Source organism: Curcuma longa, chromosome 10 (assembly GCF_044706935.1).
Source record: "Curcuma longa cultivar G26 ecotype Majalengka, Jawa Barat chromosome 10, ITB_CL_G26_1.1, whole genome shotgun sequence".
NCBI lineage: Eukaryota > Viridiplantae > Streptophyta > Magnoliopsida > Zingiberales > Zingiberaceae > Curcuma > Curcuma longa.
The window spans coordinates 10,829,006-10,851,166 of record NC_133870.1 but is presented as its reverse complement, the minus strand read 5'-3'; the positions used below and the strand labels follow the sequence as shown (position 1 = coordinate 10,851,166).

The 22,161-nt window shown below is 35.0% G+C and overlaps 1 protein-coding gene across 2 annotated transcripts in view; it reads right to left on the bottom strand.

Moving 5' to 3' along the window:
* Nucleotides 1-22,161, bottom strand: part of LOC141835748 (BEACH domain-containing protein C2) — a gene marked incomplete at its 5' end in the record, with an annotated part of 115,612 nt that overhangs the window by 53,525 nt on the left and 39,926 nt on the right. For both annotated transcript variants that reach the window (XM_074723125.1, XM_074723124.1), the window contains 6 exon segments: nucleotides 1,604-2,092; nucleotides 2,184-2,327; nucleotides 2,398-2,943; nucleotides 3,864-4,058; nucleotides 9,725-9,809; nucleotides 18,971-19,593. In XM_074723125.1, coding sequence (XP_074579226.1) covers nucleotides 1,604-2,092; nucleotides 2,184-2,327; nucleotides 2,398-2,943; nucleotides 3,864-4,058; nucleotides 9,725-9,809; nucleotides 18,971-19,593 — 2,082 coding nt within the window.

Genomic DNA, 22,161 nt, shown 5'->3' with positions numbered 1-22,161 from the left:
GCCTACACTGTGTAGGTAATTGCTTAGTCAATTTGCATAAGACTATTTTCCTACCCATTATGTGGTCACTTAGGCGAGTTTTTCTAAAAGTCAGCCTAGGCAGTTCAACTAGCCAGTACGAGTTGAGTAGCTACACAGTCTAGGAAGGTTTAATAGAGAAAATCAGTTCATTTGTAAACTGGTTCATTTGAGTCATAAAAAACTGAGGGTGATGATGAGGAATTTAATGAGGGAATTTTTGATAGTTTTGCTCCTCGAGAGGACTAGACTAATTAGTTTATTGATTAACAGTAGACTCTAGACTGCATCTTTGAATTGGTATTGTATCATCACGTTAGTTACGAACTTGATTGTCATATGTCTTCTTGTGGAGTACCAATTTGAATTTTCGTTATCTACTTATGTTGTTTTGCATGTTCTCTTACAAAATGCAATGCAAAATAAAATGTGGTTCACTATTGTTATGCATTTACGCGTTGATTAAACATATAAAGTATTGCAAATTTGTTTTGATCCTAATATATTTTGTTAAATCCATACATGTGTGTGTGTGTGTGTATATGTCATTTTTTATGTTAATATCAATTTATTTTATTTTAATACATAACATCTAGGCCCTCACCTACTGCCTATGCACTACACAGTGAGTCAACCACCAGCTGCCTAAAACTATCCTTTAATAACTTGATATTATATTGTTAATGTTATATAGCTATTGTTATTGGTCTTTAAAAAAAAACATAAAACATAAAACAAACTAAATTGTTTTTGTGAACAAGTAATTATTTAGAATTTGATATAAATTTGGTCTGTTGAATTTAAATGACTTTGGGTTCCATATTGTATGAATTCCGATCATTCCGATCACTATATACAAGCAAAATCAAGGTGTGACAGCAGCAGGAGAAATAGTTAATTTCCACCCATGATACTTGGACTCAATTTTGGTACACACGAGAAACATGTATCACGCATGTCAAATGACAATGAAATTTTAAACTATGAGACAAAATGTGGAGTTCAAAGAGAATGAACCAATGTGGCTTTTGGTAAATTAGTTAAATTATTAACACAACTACATCCCTGCATTAAGTTAAAGTGAGAACACATAAAATCCAATGCTATTTTAAGTCCAGAAGTATGTAGCATTGGATACCACAACTAATTTATAACAGTTTTACTTACTATAGTTTGGAATTTCCAGCAGCTAAATTTTCTAATGCCCCTAGGTTCTCTTTGTTGCCACCCAATCTGAGTAAACCCCATCCTCATGGAATGGCAATTTGAAGCAGGAGTTTGGTTTGGCAGGCAAAAGGCAGAAAATCCCCAAAAAACAAACACTGTCTATTACAAGCTTTAGGCTTTAAAGAATAAATTTGGTATTAGTACAAAAAAAATCATGGTTTCTAGTATACTAGGTATGTTTTTTACTTGATATCAGCATTGATGAGTATCAGGATTGGATGACAAGTTAATTGCAGTAATATTTTGCAACCCAGGAGAAAAAGCAATTCAAGATTAGAAATTCCTACTATGGTTATTTTTGTTTTCAGCACTTAGTGAAGCAGATAAGATCAGAGCATAAGCCTCAAGTCGATTATACCTGGAAGTTTCCTCGTAAAACTTTCAGTGGCCGTACCATAAGCGATGGAAGTTCCGTAATTATTCGTTCATCAGAATCACTGGGTACATAACCAGGTGAATCCACAAATGTAGACTGAACCAAACTATGATCATTAGAAGCCCCAGAGTTTCTTCGATCTGTTGACCCTTTATCAGCAACCAAAGATTGCTTCTGTTGACTGTTGCTGTTGGTTTCACTAATTGCATTATATGTCTGCTCATCCTCTTCTGTTCTTTCTTCTAATGATATTGCCTCTGCTATTAGCGCTGAAGCAGTGGAAGGAAAGCTTTCTTTCACTGAAGCATCTTGATCACTTTCCTTATGCACATCTAATTCTTCACTTTGTCTATGGTGTAACCTATCTTCATAATCAGCTGCTGCACCAAGATGGTCAGAACCCTTGTAGTTCCTTTTCAAAAATCGTCTCATCCGAGAAGAACTCTCTGTAGAGTCTAACTTCCAAAAAACCTACATATATAAACAATCTACATAACATTCTTCTATTGAAAGAGCAGATGACTTAGTATGGTTCAATACTGACAAACTTGATAAGACATACATGGCCAGAATTGCATAGGATGTCGCCAAAAGGTCCATAGAATCTACCCATCTCTACAAGGCGATGAAGAAGTTTTCTCCAAGCACGATTTCCAATTGACAGCTGATGCTTGTCTAATATATTAACTTGTAGTCGCCTATCCATCTGCAAGTCCAAGAATTTTTATAAAATGAAGACATGACAGAAATAGCGAAAGTAAGCATTGAAATCATACCTCACCCCTTTGTATGTTCCTTGCTAAAGCAAAACTACCTACAAGGATTGCCACATATTTATAGGAGAGAGCAGAGAAGTCCCTCCCAGAAACTGTTTTTGAATCAACTGACTGAAGGCATTCATTCCAAGCAGCACCCATAGCTTCAGAAACATTCCATCTCTTCGCACGCTCAGCATCACTTGCACTTCTCCTCTGTGCTGAGGTTGCCATTGCCACAGCACAAAGTCCTCTTCCAGAACCTATCTTTGCATTCCGTTCAAGATCACGTGCAGCAGCCAAAGCAGCAGCTTTTGCAGCTGCTTTGTCCTTTGGTGCAGGAACAGACTTGTTGGTTGGATCAGGAGGCTTTTGAAAGCTTGAAAAAGTTTGAAGTCTAGTTGTTTTGCGCTCAAGCAAGGAAGTATCACGTTTAAGTGGGATATTTTTTACAGGTGATACAACTTCTCCTCCAGAAGCACCAGCAGCAACCATTGCTAGTCCCATTGCAGCAGGAGGTGATGCAAAAGCAGCAGCCCAACCAGGTGATATCATTGAAATAGCAGCCTTTAATGATATAAATAAGTTAATTTAAACCAATGGTTAAAAAATCCAAAAAAAGAAATCTCTGGAGGAACTTGTTTAGTAAATTCACTTGCAATATGAATGATTAATTTAAGGCTAAATAAATGTCTCCAATTAACTTGACAATTGACATGTTCAAACAAAGGAACACCTACAAAACTAATGGTGGCAACATCTTGTCTGTCTATTCAACAAATCAGATAAAAGTTTTGTGCTTATCAGATCAACTAACATCTCAGACCATGAATTTAGTGCAACAAAAAAGAAACAGATCATGTCAACAACTTCGCTTAGTTTGTTGAACATGTTGTTGCAGGACCAAACTGATCGATGAAGGTGAAATATCAATGAAGAATCATTCTTAATTCCTTTAGGCTTTTTATCAACCTGTTCTAAGTTCAAATCAGAATCAAATTTTTTTCACAAAGACAAACAGTGAGGAAAGAGCACTAACAACACAAGGACTCTTGCCTCGATAAAAATTGTTTTCATTATTCAACCTCTGGTTACAAAGGATAAATTGGAGTAACATGAAGCGGGTCAATTTGTTGAATAAAATTATTAAAAGATGTACACATCTGGGAAGAAGTTCCACTAAAAGCAGTACCATAAAAAGGTTCGTTGGTGCTAGAGTATAAAAAGACAAACAAATAGAAGTTGCCAACAAGATTAAAGAAGTAACATGAATGAGGTTGACTGATCCTAGGGCACACTAATAATTTTATTTATTTGTTTTTCAAAGGCATTGTGATAAAAAGAATAAAATATTACTGCTACCAAAGTATCAAATGTAAACAGACCAGGTTCAAACTATCTGGCAACAATGAGAAACACCATCAAATATACTGAAGTTTAAGCTTCCATATGTGAGAATTCAGGGCAGCAAATAGTGAGTTAAGCACCTCAAGAGGTAGTAAATCAGCAGCCAAAGCTCGATCATCAACAATAAGAGGGTTTTGACCATCTGAAGAAGTGAATTCATGAATACCAGCCAAAAGTGGTCGCCAACGTCTTAGGATGGCTACAAAAGGAGGCACAATGACCTCCACATATTGCTTTCGAAGTGGCTTTCTGTCCCTTCCAATAGCATGCCAGACCTGCACCCCAGATCAATAAAATATTTATCACACCTCAGAGCACAATAGTGCATAAAATTATAGGTGCAAAAACAACAATTTGAAAAACAATATAAAGGATAACATCAATCTTTGCTAATATTGAAGCAAAAGCTAATTGTGAAACCCCAAGAGTAATGTAATCAAACCAAAAAAGCCAAAGCACTAAAATAGAGGACCCTTTGGTACTTGAACATGCAAAAATGCCGGTCATTTGTTCTGTAAGGATTTTAACAACTCCGATGAAAGCTTGATAATCATATATTGTAGTCCACGTAAATCTCTATATTTTAAAAATCATCTATATTTTTTTATATTTTCTTCAGGAATGGAAGATTGATATAGTTATTCAAATATATTGAATTTTTAATGGAGTAATAGCTACACTATGGAGGGTGAGTACCAAATTAAGAAAGTTGGTCATAAAAATACTTGCAAATAACTTCCTAAGTCTACAAAACAAACATAATCAACTTTTGCACTTTACAAGGTAGTGCCAATCGACATACATAAAGGTGATTGGAGAAGAAGAATTGACACGACCCCCACCAACAATTGCGATGGAATCCGAGAACAACGATGGATATAACCGTAGGAATTAGAAGACAACAGTTTTGAGCTTGACCTGTAACCAAAACCTAGAACGCACCAAGATTACGAAGGAAAAGAAACGCCACACCACAAAGGTGATGAGTTTCGGTTGTTTGAACGCCATGAGACAAACTTGATAAGTTCAGAAGTTCTTTCAAAAACAAAGAGAGCACACAAATATATCTTATCAAAAAGTCCCTTTCATATTCAGATCTCCCTCCCTTATATAATAGGAGTAAGCAAGTAGGAGGACAAAATACATGCATGCAACAAATTAAGAGTACAAAATGCATGCATGCAAACAATTAAGAGTATGCACGCATGCGAGCCATTAGGAGTTCATTGCATGCATGTAAACAATTAAACAACTTAGCAATCCAAAATACACAATTCCCCATACTTATTTAGTGCATGAATGAGCCCCCATAATTATTTAGCATTCATCAAAATGGCATGCAAAGCTGAGTCATGGATGGATAAGCCCAATCACATGGATGAAGCCTTTATCTGCACTTGGGTTTATCTTGGTCTCTCGTTTCCCATAATCAGCCCAATGTTCTTCAATTAGGTCATTTAGTGCTTCCTTAAAATCCTTTGCCCGAAGTCTTATAATTGGACCTTCTGGAAGTGACAAATGATCTCTCATAGCTTCAGCCTTAAGCCGACGAATAGCCGCTTGATGTGCATCATTGAGAACAGCTCCTTGATGTGCATCAAGAATTATGCACCAGTGTATACATATTTCATACTCAAAAAATGCCTTTGGATATACAGACTTGTTTTACTGTAATCGCATAGATGAATTCTCATCAATGCTCAATTATGATCCCTTATTAAAATCAAACTAAAAAAGACTGATGAAAAGTTGACTTAGTCTAGTTAAATATTCGACCAAAAATTATTGTAACTAATGTTTTGGGTTATTTTTTTAATCTTAAAAAAAGGGCAAAATTCAAAGGGTGCCCCTTATTTATCGTTTTCATCAAAAGGACGACCCTTTTTCAAAAGACATCAAAACAATGTCTCATCATATTTTCATCCCAAAAATACACTTATTTCCATGATGTTGTAGCAACTACAGTCGTGGCTGCTACAATGTTTACTGGCTAAGCTATAGCTGTTACAACTAAGGTTCGAAAACTCGAGCTATGCCAATGTTTTGATCTTTGACTAGAATGATATTGTTTCAGTATTGTGTCAACGTTTCGATTTATAGTGTCGATGATAAATTATAGGTGGAAGGAGGAAAAAGATGAAAAAGAAAAAATAACGCAACTATATAGTTAAGCTCAACCTTTGCTTGCAAGTTAGATATCATCTTGTGTGGAAACAAACTATATAAAAAAAACATCATTATATCAATTTTAGCATGCCAAGGGGTGTAGAGAGTTAACATCAAATTATAGTTGGGACACATGAAACCAGGGATTAAAATATCATGTCGAGCCAGTCGAAACGGGAGAAACATTTCGTTCCACCCACCGACTAGCACCGGCACGACCCGGCACCAGGCCCAGCCACAGGAGGCATCGCGCAACCCAACGACCTTGACGACCGCGCCGAAGTCGCGCAACCTCGACGGTCGCGCCGGAGGGGTCATGTGACCCTAGCGGCCTCGCCGCGACCCCCGAGCCGCGTCGGAGGGATTGTGAGGTCACGCACTATGTCGGGAAAAAAATCAAGTTTTTTAATTAAAACTGAACTTTGGATTTACTCAATTAACTGGGATAATTGGCTTAATTAAACCCTAAAAAAATTATCTAATTAATTATATATTTTATTTATTTTATTTAAACTCTAATAATTTTTTATTTATTTATCTCTTAATTATGTTATTATTTTTAATGAATCCAATCAACCCCTAATTTAAATAAATAATCAAACATATTTTCTAAAATTCCAATCAAATTATTCCATTAAAATATATAAAAATTTATTTAAAATTCTAATAAAATTTTATATATTCTTAAACCCTCCACGAGGGTCGCAGTGCAACAAAGGCCCCCACGGGTTATTGTAGCCACAGTTTTTTTTATTTTTTTGATTTAGTTAATTTTTTATTTTTTAAATATGTATTTTAAAAAAAATAAATTATTATTAATAATTATAAAATATTAAAAATTATTTCAAGATTTTTAAAAAAATTTAAAAATTAATAAATATTTTATAAAATAATTTAATTTTTTTTAATTAAAATTAAATATAAATTTAAAATAATCTAAAAATTTAAGAAAATATAATTCTTAAATATTTCAAATAATTTTTTTAAAATTAAAAATTTACAAATACATTCAAAAAAATAATTTAAAATTTTCAAATAATTTCATAATTATTTTTAACTTTTCAAATGATTTTATAATTTTAAATTTAATTTTGAATTTTAAAAATCACTTTTTTAAAAAAATAATTTTTATAACAATATAATAGTCATTATCTTATGAGAAAATATTACAATATAAATTCAATATCTCAACATATAAAGCATATTTAATAATTAAATATTAATAAAATTAATATACATTTATATTTAAAATTTTAAAAATATCCAAAACTATATTAGGCATGGCATGGTACGATTTCAAAATCGTATTGTTCCAGTCTAGAACCGAAACCTCGACACGGATCGAGATTTTAAACCTTGCGTAAAACATTATCTTAGTGTCGAGTAGTGTCGAGTTTCGATAATTTATCAGAACGATACATTTCGACCATTTTCCTGGCATTGGACAAGATTTCAAACCATGGCTACAACGTGTTAAAGTAAATTGGCTCAACTTTTTATGTTTGATCCAACTTAGTCAAAATTATAATATATAGAGCACTATTATATTAAAATACTCTTTATCAACTTGATCAAAATTGCTCAAATTTGAAAAAAAAAACACTTTGACTTGATCAAAATCACTTTAACACTATTATAACAGCTATGAGCAAAGTTGTTACAACTCATAGTAGCTATGGACATAGCTGTTGCAACTAATAGTAGCTATGACATGGAACAAGTTGTAGTAGCTATGATCATAACAAAAATGCTCCAATTTGGTCAAAATTACAACAACTAAAGCATTACTTTTTACCAACTTAGTCAAAATTACTCTAACTTGATTACAATCTAATCAAAACTATTATAGCAGTCATGACCATAGCTGCTACATTTAGCAACTACAGTCATAGCTACTATAACTTGTAGCAGTTATATAGCCATAGCTACTACAATTATAGCAATTATGGTCATAGTTGCTACAATTATAGCAGCTATGGTCTAACTTTTACAATTGTGATAAAGTGATTTTAATTAAGTTGGAATGATTTTGACCAAAATTGATAAAAAGTATTTTGAATATGGTAATGCTCAATCTGTTATAATTTTGACCAAATTAGAATAATTTTGCTCTATGTTGAAACATTACGATCTAGACGACGACACCTAGTGAGATAAGGCTTGGTTGTTGTTGTTATTGTTGGTTGTTATTGAAACAACAATGATCATAGTAGTTACAACAACATTGGAATAAGGGTATTTTCGGATGAAAATATGATTGGGCATTGATTGGATATTTTTTTAAAAAAAGGTGCCCTTTAATGAAAATAATAATAAAGTGTGCCCTTTTGATTTTTTCCCAAAGAAACATCATTTGATCAAACTATGTCACATAATCATTGTAGATACCTCTTATACCTTGTTTTAGATAAACTTAAATTAGGTAGAAATTTAATCTTCTCAATTTGAGACTAATCTAACGTGATTTTGGTGATTTGGATCAATGATTAAGAGAATCATGTGGCATAACACAGCCCGGCGTGATTTAGGCTCAACTCAATTTTGAATATAGGCTAAACCTAGCAAATAAGGCTAACCAAGAGAATTATTAGTTGAGCAAAACTAGACAAAGATCAATTATAAAGGAGCAAATATAATAGATTAAGGAGTTTTTTCCTTTTCTTCTCCTCTTACATGAGGTTGACACGCCTCCCATGCTCACAATCTCGCACTTGATGCCAAACTTTCCCTCAATTTGGAATTCTTGAGTGACCTTCCCCTCGCAATCTCAATTTTGAAGACATAGTCTCCTCCAAATTTCGAAATAGATGGCTAGCCTTCCTTCTCCCTCTATACATTCTCCACCAAGCCAAGCTTTTCGAGACCACTCGTGTCCCTCACATGTTACCCCAGAAGACAAGAGCCAAGTGGAGCAAGCAAGGTCCTCCCCTCCAGGTATTGTGAACAGCGTCAAATCTACCAAGGGCAATGACCACTTCACAACAAATGGCCTGTACCACATGCAGTAAGGCTTTTATTGCTTCCCTCGTTGTTTCAAGCTTTTAAATAATCCCTTCACCCTGTATCAGCAGTGACTTTTGATGAAGTAGTTGAGCTTACGTTTGCATGCTCAAAAAGGTGAGCAGCAATCACAGATTGATTTCAACAATAAACCTTAAAAGAGCATTTTGTTGTAAGAATCTAAGATTTGTATTCCTTCTCTATCAGTTTCGAGTTCCCCCCTCTTGAGACTTGTTTTTTTCTCAATCTTGGAAGCAAGTTTGTAAGCAATGACTGTAATGAGAATTACAGTGAGATTTCATGAGCCTACACGAGACAATTTTTCTCTTGAGGGAGGTTCCAGCCTTCCAGGTTCTTTTGTTTGTGGAGAAAACATCAAGTTCGAGGATCAACTCAGAGGAGTGTGGTCAACAAAAACTGTATTATTGTGTGCACCGAAATAAATGACTAACAGTGACAGGAAGAGTTGGTGGCCAAATAAATGACTAACAATGAGGTATGTTGTCTCCACAAATTTTTTCTAGGTTCCATCATTAACTGAATTATTGTGTCCATGGAATTTGTGTTGGAAGGCCTTTATGGTTTAATTTAGGCATGCTATAACTTGAATTAGACCCAAATCCAATCCTAAAATTGTCATTCGTTGAGGAATACATACATCCATATATATCCAAACTTTGATCATGTTTACAATAATATTTTAATTTTTAGCCATGTGTAAATAAAAAAATGGATGCTTACAATAATATTTTAATAAAAAAGCAGTTTCACTGACCTCAGAGAAAAGAATGCAAGATGAAACCAAAACCCTCTGTCTCTTTGATTCAGATATTGGCATGTTTAAAATTGGTGACAGTACACTGCAGAGGGAAGGAAAACTATTTAGTACAAGCTGTTCAATTAAGAAAGCATTAGCCTTTGATACTGCAAGTATCACAGAAGTCAAACAACAAAACATAAAATAGTGATCAAACTTTTACTAGAAAATCCAGTTTATCAATCAACTAATGACAACCTTATCTTCTGATATGATAACTTCTCTCATTTGTTTGCATGATGATCCAATAACAATCTATTTTTCTTATCAGTATTAACATTCAAAGCATCACTTAGGTCTTCATTAGTTAGCACTAAGCAAGCATCGACAAACGTGCAGAAACGTGACTTGGTGGCATCCTTTTATTATTGACCACCCCACCATTTTTTCCGTGCTTACTTTTAAACTTCATTTGCTCATGTAATCTAGAAGTTCAGGAGTATTCTAAAATCACACATTTAAAGCTGGGACTGACTATCCAGTACACCAAGTTTGCTAAATTGTCAACGGAAAATGGCAACGAGAAAATGGGACCTCACATGGTGCTCTATAAATTGGAACAAGGTTTGAGCAAGTTTTATTGTTGATGTAATTTTGTTAAAAATTGTTACTTCAAATAAAAAAAATACTATATATCACTTTATTGAAAGAAGAGGTATATTTATGTACAAGACTAAAAAATCATCTTAGGAAACTAAATCCAGCTTAGGAAACTATCTACAATTAGGAAGTTAATAAAACTAATTAATATCTAACATAATTAACAAATATATACTATTATATATATATATATATATATATATATATATATAATGTCGCGCGGCATATAAATATATATATATATATATATATATATATATATATATATATATATATATATAGCTAAGATGATATCATATATACAACTAATACTCCCTCTCAAGGGAGCATAGATATTAATCATGTCCAACTTGTTACAAAGATGATCAATCTGAATCTCATTTAAACCTTTTGTGAAGTGTCCCCTAGTTGTTCACCAGTCTTCACATATCCTGTAGAAATCAAATTTTGTTGATCTTTTCACGAACAAAATGACAATCAATTTCAATGTGCTTAGTTCACTCACGAAACACAGGATTCGATGTAATATGAAGAGCAACTTAATTATCACACCACAATTTTACTGGTACTGAAGTCTTAAGTCCTACTTTAATCAAGAGTTGATATGTCCACATTATCTCACACATAGACTGAGTCATAGCCTTAGATACAATAACCTGAACTAGATATTCTATCCATTTTCGAACTTGCTCAATATACATTTGGAAAACATTCAATATGAGCATGTCCGTGATTTGCATATATGATACCTCGTCTAGGTGCCTCTTTCAAATAACACAAAATTTATTCTACCGTTGTCCAATGATGAATTGTTGGAAATGACATAAACTGACTAACAACACTAACCGGATATGCAATATCTGGACGAGTTACAGTAAGGTAATTCAACTTTCCAACCAATCTTCGATATCTCTCAGGATGTACAAATAGTTCTCCATCTCCTCTGAGGTGCATGCTCTAAATCATTGGAGCACTACAAGGCTTTGCCCCCAATTTTCTTGTCTCAGTTAATTGGTCAAGAATATATTTTCTCTTAAATAAAAATATACCTTTTTTACTCCTTGTAACTTCAACACCTAAGAAATATTTTAGCACCCCAAGTCCTTCGTGTGAAACTAAGTATGAATAAAAGACTTGAGAAATGAGATTCCCGCAACATCACTTCCAGTGATAACAATATCCACATACACAACTAACTGGATGATACTAGCTCCTGATTACTTGTAGAACATAGAATGGTCAGATTTATTTTTTATGATACCAAAATTTTCTACGACCTAACTAAATTTTCCAAACCAAGCATAAGTTCAAACCATATAAGGAATTTCAAAGACGACAAACTCGCCCTGACTCCGCTTGAACAACAAAACCAAGAAGTTGCTCCATATATACTTCTTCCTAAAGATCTCCATAAAGAAAAGCATTCTTGATATCAAGTTGATGTAAAGGTCAATGATAAGTAACAGCCATTGAAATAAACAATCGAACAACCATCTAGGTTGACTTTAACTGTGAATACTCATTTGCATCTAATAGCTCATTTCCCTGAAGGTAAATCAACCAAGTCCCAAGTGTCATTATCATCTAAAGCATTCATCTCCTCTATCATTGCATCATGCCAACCAAGATGAGATATGGTTTCACGGACAGTTTTAGGAATAGAAATAGTCAAGTGAAACAATAAAAGAACAAGAGGATGACGGCAAGCCATTATAAGAAACAAAAGTAAGATAGGTACACTAATGTTGACCTTTGCGTAACGCAATAAGGAGATCATCGCTCTGGACTGGATCAGCTAACAAAGGAGAAGGTGCAAGACCTGAATCAAGAGATTGATGCCTGAAGTTGACTTGAATAATAGAAGGCTTGACGGGATCCAATTCCGAGACGAGCGCAGAGGATTTAACAGAATATACTAACAAATCATCATCCTCCTCTTGACGAGTCGGAATAGATGAAGATTGAAAATAAAGTGTATCTTCCATGAAGATAACAACAATTGAAACAAGATATTTGTTAATACTGGGACAATAACACCTATACCTTTTTTAAAGACGGGAGTAACTAAGACACACTTCAAAGATTTGAGGTCTAATTTAATGATATGCGGGCAAACATTCCGAACAAAATAAGTGTTATCAAATATCCTAGGGTTAATAGGAAACAACGGTTTATTGGGAAAAAGTATTTTGAAAGGAGTCTCACCATGAAAAACAGAGGATGGTATGCGCTTAATAAGAAAACATGTTGTAAAAACTACATCAACCCAAAATATTTTAGAAACATTCATTTGAAATAAAAGGACCCGTGTAGTTTCAAGAAAATGTCTATTCTTACGTTTTGTCATACCATTTTGGGATGAAGTATCAACACAAGAGATTTCATTAAGTATGTCATTCTGACCCATATAAAATTGAAATAAACCGTACGTATATTCTTTGGCATTATTGTAACGACCCGGCCCCTCGGCCCCTTGGGCGGCCCAACTAGCGGCCCAATCGGCGGTCCCTTGGGCGGCCCAACTAGCGGACCCCTTGGCGACCCCTATGTCGTCAATCGACGACCCTCGGCCGTGTCGTTACTCACTGGACTTTCCACCCCTGGCCAGTGGATTTTTGCCTTCCCCAGGATTCGAACTCTAGACCTCCAGGATAAGTACTAGAGTTTATGAATCCTGGGTAGCCAAGTGAGTGCTCACTTGGCTACCAGGATTCATAAATCTAGTACTTATCCTGGAGGTCTAGAGTTCGAATCCTGGGGGAGGCAAAAATCCACTGGCCAGGGGTGGAAAGTCCTAGTGAGTAACGACACGGCCGAGGGTCGTCGATTGACGACATAGGGGTCGCCAAGGGGTCCGCTAGTTGGGCCGCCCAAGGGACCGCCGATGGGCCGCTGCAAGGGCCGGGTTGGCGCCTTTTTATTGTAACGACCCGGCCCCTCAGCCCCCTTGGACGGCCCAACTGGCGGCCCAATTGGCGGTCCCTTGGGCGGCCCAACTGGCGGCTCGACTGGCGACCCCTTATGTCGTCAACCGACGACCCTCGGCCGTGCCGTTACTCGGAATTGGTCTTTCCACCCCTGGTCAGTGGATTTTTGGCTACCAGGATTCATAAACACTAGTACTTAACCTGGAGGTCTAGAGTTCGAATCCTGGGGAAGGCAAAAATCCACTGGCCAGGGGTGGAAAGACCAATTGAGTAACGGCACGGCCGAGGGTCGTCGGTTGACGACATAAGGGGTCGCCAGTTGAGCCGCCAGTTGGGCCGCCCAAGGGACCGCCAATTGGGCCGCCAGTTGGGCCGCCCAAGGGGGCTGAGGGGCCGGGTCGTTACAATTATCACTTCACAAGGTATGGATGGACACATCGAACTGAGTTTTTATCTCAATGCAAAATCCATAAAATACAGAAAATAACTCAGAACAACTTTTCATAAAATATAATCAAGTTACACGATATAATCATCCACAAAAATAACAAAATACCTAAATCTAAGTTTAGACAAAATATGATAAGGACCTCAAATATCAAAATGAACTAATTTGCAAGGAATAGTAGCACATTTATTTACTCTAGAACTCGAACTAAGACGGTGATGTTTTGCAAACTGACACGATTCACAATTTAATCAAGATATCTTACTATATTATCAACAAAACTTCTTAAGCAAAGGGATAGATGAATGACCCAACCTATAATGAGTCTTGAAAGGAGAAATGACACTCGAGCAAGTAAAAGATTTTGAGAGCGATGTGTTAAGAATGCAGTGGCCTCCGGACTCATGTCTTTTACCAATAATCTTCTTTGTCAAAAGATTCTGAAATAAATAAGATCAGGAAAAAATGAGATGCAACAATTAAGATTACGAGTTAGTTGACTGACAAAGAGCAAATTAAAAGATAAATTAGGTAAATGTAAGATAGAGGACAGAGGACAGAGAGCAAAGGAAGCAAAGGGATAGTATTGATAGTATCAGACCCATGAACACAAGATGGTGACTCATCAGCTAAAGTAATGGTAGAAGTGTTAGCTTTGGACTGAAAAGTAGAAAAGAGACTAGAATTACTATCATATGATGTGTGGCATCAGAATCAATGACCTATTTGAAAGATGAGGAAACAAGACAGGTGTTGTGTTTACCTAAATCAGCAATAGCAGTCACAGAGAACGATGAAAACTTGAGTGATTCTTGATATTCTGAGAACTTGAAAAATTCATTTACAAAGATAAGAACTGATTTATCAAAGGCATCATTGGTGGACACAATATGGGTCAAGTGTTTTTGTTGATTTTTGTATTCAAGCTTTCTACACTCAAACCTTGTATGTACGACAATAGTTGCACACAATACCACCAGAATTCGACGTTCGAGTTTGAAAGTCCAGTGAGTCTCCTTTATTTCCACTGTGACTAGTTGATCTTCCAGACACATAATTAGTATTGTGACCAAGGTTTAAAATATCAAGCAGTACCGAGGTTTCGGTCCCAGACCGGAACGATACAGTTTTGGTACCGTATCGTACAGTGTCGATATAGTTTTGGTATTTTTAAAATATAAAATATATTAACTAAAATAAAAAATTTAATCTAAATATTCAAAAACAAAAAATAAAATATTTTTAAAAAATAATAAGCTAATTTTATGGATTTTATTAAAGTCTATTTAAATTATCCCGCACTATAGCTATGAATTGATTATTAAAACTTAATTAAATCCTAAGTTAAAAAATTTTAAAAAAAAAAACAAAAATCATGACATATCGCGCGCGGAGGCGTCGTCGGGCTCGCGCGGCGCCTCCGGTGGCGTCGCCGAGCCCGGGCGACACCTCCGAAGGCGTCGCCGAGGCTGCGCGACCCCTCCGAAGGCGTTTCCCAGCCGAAACCGCGGTGTCTGTGCTGTGCCGGTGCCGATCCATTGGCAAAACGATAAATTTCGCCCATATCGCACGATACAGCTCGAAATTTCAATCCTTGATTGTGACCTACCAAAGCACTACTAAACGGAGCGGATGTAGTACTTTCTGTATGGAGAACGCGGCTAAATACATCTTGTAAAGATAAAACCTTGGAACCAGAGAGAACTTGGGACTTAGCAGACTCAAAATTAGGAGATAGGCTAACGAGGAAGCTCATGATAGTTATCTGCTCTCATTGGCATTGTTGAACCTTCACATCAGGGCTAAAGGGCACTAGCATATTATGCTCCTCATATGTCTTCTCGAACACCATAAAATAATTGATTAAAGGTTGATCTTATTTTTCCACATGGCAAAAGGTTTTGCAAACCTCATACATGCGGGAGAGATTCCCTTTTCCAGAGTACAAAAGTTCTAAATAATCCATCAATTCTTTGACAAATTCACAGTGATTGATCAAACTAATTACCTCACCATCAATACAATTCCGAATCTAAAAGAATAAGCGAACATCCTCTCTAAGCCATGTCTACTTTGAATCATCTTTAGGAGGATCATCAGTCAAATGACCATCTTTATCAATACTTTATATATAAAGACGAACAGTTTTACTTCAATCCAAATAGTTCGAACCATTCAACTATGATCTTTGATTTTAGACATCACAGGCACCACATCTATCATAATAGAAGATTTATTCTTAGTCATAAGACTTTATCTCTAAAAAAGTCAAATAAGAAAAGAATCCGAAGGAAGACCAAGACGCAACAGCTGATGGGCGGCGAGATAAGCGTGCTGTCAGGTTGGTGCGCACACGGATAGGTGGAAAACAAGATAGTAGCAACGGCGAGGATGGAACCCTAATTTTCGAATCTCTAATGTTTTGATACCATGTTACTTGAAATAGAAAAATAATATATCACTTTATTAAAAAATAAGGTATATTTATATACAAGACTAGAAACTCATCTTAGAAAACTAAACTAATCTTAGGAAACTATCTACAATTAGGAAGTTAATAAAACTAATTAATAGCAAACATAATTAACAAATATATACTGCTGTATATATATATATATATATATATATAACTAATATGGTATCATATATTCAGCTGATATGGTATCATCTATATAGCTAATAAAAATGAATGTATATGTTTATAGATTTATGTAATTGTGTTTAAAATTTGTTCATTAACATTTAATAAATACTTTGATCAATAAATATTTACTTGTATTTGTACCTTGTTTGATAAAACCTATATAAAATTGTTGAATACATTAAAATAATTCAAAATTATATTGTTTGGTCATAGTTGAGTTTTGTCTATTAAACATAACTACAATTAATATATAACAACAACTAAGTTTTATCCCACTAGGCGGGGTCGGCTATAATTACAATTAATATAGTGGATAAAAAATAAAGACATCCAATTTTTTATTTATTTTTAAATGTAACATATTGTAGATGTTCAAATTAGATTTTGAATATTGTAATTCAATTTATTTAAAGTTATAAGTATAAAATATTAAAAAAATAAAAAACATAAAACTCAACTTACACTCAATCAATTTTGAAAATTTTGGACTTAAAATTCTCACAATAATATCAAACTCAATTTCAAAAATCTTTTAAACCTTCAATACAGGCTTATTACAATCATGTTGAACCATAATTGTTCCCTAATGCTCAACCCAAAGTTGAGAGAAGGAGCAAATGAGAAGAAGCATCAGATCTCACTAAACCTTAATATTCCCATTGTTTAGTCACACCATGTCTCAGTTTCTCCCAAAGTAACAAAAGTCAAACATAAAAGAACAATCATCAATATTAGATACCAAATTTTATCATATTTAAATTTTTTATATTTAAAATTATCTTTAAAATTTTTTAAATTAACTAATTAAACTAAATCAAGTAAATATTTTAAGTTTTGGGGTTAAGTGGAAGTCAATTTAGGCTATGAAGGTTAGGTCGATCAATCGAGTAGAAATGGTGATTAGAATCAAGTAGATTCAAACCGGATTCGATTTGGATTAATTTTAGGCCATTAAATTTGAACCAAGTTTATGTATATAAGATAGTCCAGTTTAATTGTATTTAATTAGAATAGTGGTAATTTTAGATGGTTAAGAATTACATTTAATTGCACTATCTTTTTTCTCTCACTCCCCATGCTTGATTGCTCTCCTCTCCCCTAATCCACTCACTCATCTGCCACACTGTCATCCATCATGCCAACTGTGCCGTCACCCATCCCTCTCCCTAAGATACTCTCTCTTCAATAACTTCTCCCCTTTACTCCTCTTGATCTCTCTTCTCTCCTACTCTCTCTCTTTGTTTCTAGAGTAAGCCACCACTTCAATGGGATGACAAAGTGTCTCATGTACCATCAGAGGATGAAATGGTAAGATTGTTTTGATTGGTAGGACTCAACACCTTAATCCATTATCTCAGGAACTCATACATGTCTTACACTATTTAAGCAGTATAGATCCATTTAAGGGACCATTTTACCTTGATGGACATTTACAAATCAAATTATAAATGTAACACCATTATTATGCTTTTAGAGGTCCTAAGAACTCATATTCACACTTGCATTTTAAGCAATGTAGTCCTATAAAGGTAAAATAATTCATTTTACCTTGATAGATATCCCCAAATCAAAATGCAAGTGTAAGGTTATTTTTGTACTCCTAAAGGTACCAGAAACATATATCTTCACACTTGCATTCTGAGCAAAATAGGTTCATCAAGATGAAATGATTCCGAGTACGATAGGTTCATCAAGATGAAATGACCACCTTAATAAACATGCACAAATCAAATTGCTAGTATAAAGCCCCCAATGTATCCTTGGAGTCCCACGAACGAACATATGTCCTCACACTTGCATTCTAAAGGTCAATTAAGGTAAAATGACCATTTCATCTTAATCGATCATTTCACCCTAATCACATAATCAAATTGCATTTTTTTTCACCTAACACCAAGATTATGTTAAGGAAAAGCCCATCAGTATATTTTGTGCAAAATTGCAGCATCTTCATAGGAATTGGATAGGAACTTCTAGAAATTAGAATGCACAGAATATTAATTTATTATAGCCCATTAATGCATGAAAAAAGAGCTATTTGAAAAGAATAAATATTTGTTGAAATGATGATAAATTTAGCTATCCAGAAAAATTTCCTCACAAGGCAGAACATCAAGATAGTACCAGTATGCTAATTCCATATCAAGATAGTACCAGTATGCTAATTCCATATCTTATTGCAGCGTACTAATTACAAATAGTATTCAAAAATTTAATCAATATTTGACACACCATGAAATTATAGGATGAGCATTGAATATGTAGAGTGATTATTTTCAAGATTCATTCAAAGAAACTACTAAGGGTGGACCTTACTAGCCATCAATGGATATGGGACATAAAAATATTTGTGGATCTACAGAATGATGGGTGCAACAACAATGTAGATGGCATTAATCTTATTATGCTACTTGCACTATCAATGTTCTTGCTTGAGCCATCTTCACATGGAACAGTTGAGTATCATACCAAGAAGAAAACTACTAAATTATGGCATCACTAGCTGATATAGAGTTTACACTTATCCAAGTAGGATGTGGAATGATATTACTGGATACATACAAAATCCTTAGAAAGATTCATACCTCCAAAGGAGTGCTGAGCGGGGCTTTCTTGCTGTTGAAAGAGTGCCACTGTCAAATGGCATGAGGTTCCCACTTTGATAATTTGAACCTTCTGATGTGCTATTCGCGTCATTTATGTTCCTCATAAGTACATCATTTTCACCATTATCCTCCTCCCGCATAGCTGCAAGCACCATCCGGAGCATGCACAAAAATGGCTGATCACTGTCCAACAACTGGTAAAGTGCTGTCATTCCTCCCATTCCAGTTCCAGAGCCACCACCAATACCAAGACCACCACCAATTCCAGATTCATCCAACAAGAGCGCTTGAAGCATGGCAATGGATTTCTTCACAAGTGGGAGTTCAATCCAGGTTCCATTTGAACCCTTTTCGAGAGCAGTGTTCCAAGATTCCCAACCACTTCCTCCCCCACCAAAAATGGATGCTTTTGAGGGAAGGCCAACACCATACCACAGCCTACTCCTGTACTTCCAACCCTCCAGTAGATCAACAACACAACTTCCATATGATACAAATGCACATCGAACAGATTCATACGGTTCAGCTGCAGCTGCTGCAGTAAGACGCTCCATAACTACTGCTGAAATTTGCCCATTCGCATCAGCCATAGAAGCAAGAACCTGATTACAAATATGGCCATAAACAAAGTGTGTTGTTTAGATAGAAGCCATCAAATGTAACATACTAAGATTGCCATGCTTGATATGATACTAGAATAGATAAAAATACTTTCAACTTTGTCATTGAAGACTTATTCAAAACCTGATGCTAACTCATCTATACTGAAGAGGATATGATAACAAACATAGGAATTCCATTCCTACACTTCATAGTATGAGGTCTAAGGTAATATTGAAAATAGAATATTAGAAATCAATTTTCAATGTAACAGCGCAATATATTGCAAAAAGAATGTCCTTATTTCCTCTTATTTCTATGTCATCTATTATGATTGAAGTTGAATAACTGATATATGTTGTCTTCTACTTAAGTATAATTGTAAACTGTAGGCCATGAATTACATCAAGACTAGCAAATATATTAGCACAAGTTCACAATGTCTTGAACAATCTAGTGTCCTTCACCCCTTCTCTCCCTCTTATTTTCACCTTGATTTGTCACTTGCGCAAACAATTATCACCAATCGATATGGTTTCCAAAGTTTTTTTTTCTTACTTCATTCATTAATTTCCAATTTTTGAGTCTTGAAGTCCCTTTTCTAGATCCATTTTTAATTTTCCTGCATTTTGCACTCAGTCTTACATGTCATGATCTGTAGACCTTTATCTGGATAATTGGATATTACCACTCCGATGAAAACAAAAACCAATAATTTCCATAAAATTAAAATAATAATTGTCTAAAATGAGCAACAAGCATAAAAAAGAAAGACTCAATAAGCAAAGATTTTAGCAGAAATTGAAGATCCACATGAACTGAGCACATCAAAACGTGAAGAATGGAAGATGTTGGTATACATACATCGAGGGGAAGACCTCCAGCATCAGATGACAATGAGGATCTCTTGGAGATACTATCTGTTGGTTCATTAATAACTATACCTACCGAATTTGAGCGACTGAGTGTAGATAATGTCGATAAGGCAGGTGATGCATTACTATCTGTTGCACGGGATGAAACAAATAGCTGTCCTTGTAGGCGTAAATGATCTTCTACCAGCATCAAAATGACAATTGCATTTTCAGCTAAAGCAACTGAAAGATGCGCTGCGTTTTCAGCTTGTAATTTTGCCGTTGATGGCGACAAGCCCTCAGCAGCAACACCAGCAGCAGCTGCTGCAATAATTTGAGTCTGGTGCAAAGAAGAGTGGGCTGAGTTAATCATCAAGGTAACATTTTTATGTTCTGCACTTGCAGCAACTGATAAGTTCAGTAAACAAGGATCCGGCATCAATGAGAAAATAAAATAAACTAAATCTAACTTTAAAAAAAAAGGCAAAATAATGAAAGAGAAAAAAAAATGATATACTAAAATAGTGATAATGAAGACTGAAAAGAATCTAGTGTCTTCTATGGTAGTGGTTTAAACCTCTATTTTTCCATATCAAAAGCAAAATAAGCTCAAAAGAATCTGAGGAAGAATGATTATTAAATTTAACAATGCCAAAAATGAAATATTGAATCAGGGAAATGAAATTTTGATTATGGAGTATGACATGAACAAATAGTCAGCACAAAGTGCAACAAGACTTTTAGATAATTTTAAACTGACAAAAATCAAAACAACAGTACAATCCCAACAGTTAGGAACCATCAATTAGTTAATTTTCAGAATTTACGGAAACTGGAAACTATGATTGTCAAAACCTGTATCTGTGTTACTAGCGTGATCAAATGATCAAAAAAATCTAAATAACAGTTGTATCTGCAAGATTGGTGAAATTGAGATCTTCAAAAATATTAATGCGATCAAAAAGAACAATAAATTTTGCCCATGCAGACTAACAAGACGCAGCACATCAAACGCTGACATAGACATTCACAGATGATTTTAAACTTTAAAAACCTAATTGAATCTGAAAAATATGTTCTTATTTATAACACTAATGGAAGGACCAGCTATAGTGATGCAGGAGGAGGCATTTAGAGTAGTTTTGAAAATTTTTATTTTTTTATATTTGAGGATTTCAAGCCCGTTTAGGATTTTTAGGATTTCATTAAGAATTTTTCTTTTCTATTAAGATTTTTTTCTTTCTTTTACAAGTTAGAGTTTTGGGTCTATATAAACCATTATCTAATTAATATTAGGGAGGTTTTTGGTTCAATAATATTTTCGGCAATGTTATTTATTTCCTTATTTCTTGGTATTCTTCCTAATCAACAGGTTTTAGAAGATTGATTTCCGATGATCACAGTCGATCAACGGAATCAATATTGCCCGCAGCATAATCGTTATCCCGTTCGACGTCAGTTGGTATCAGAGCTCTCAGATCCAATGGATCATCGTCGTGATCGTGATCGTGATCATGGTCGTGACAGGCAGGTTCCGATTCAGGAAGTCTCGCACCGTGATTGTATCACTCGAGACAAGATACTTCAAGATTTACAAAGACTAGTCACAAAGTTATCCTAGCGTCTAACGGCGCAAAATCTAAAAGATCGTAAGTTCTCTTATCCTAATTCTTCCACTTTTAAAAATTCCTATCACAATCGCGAAAGCTATGGTCA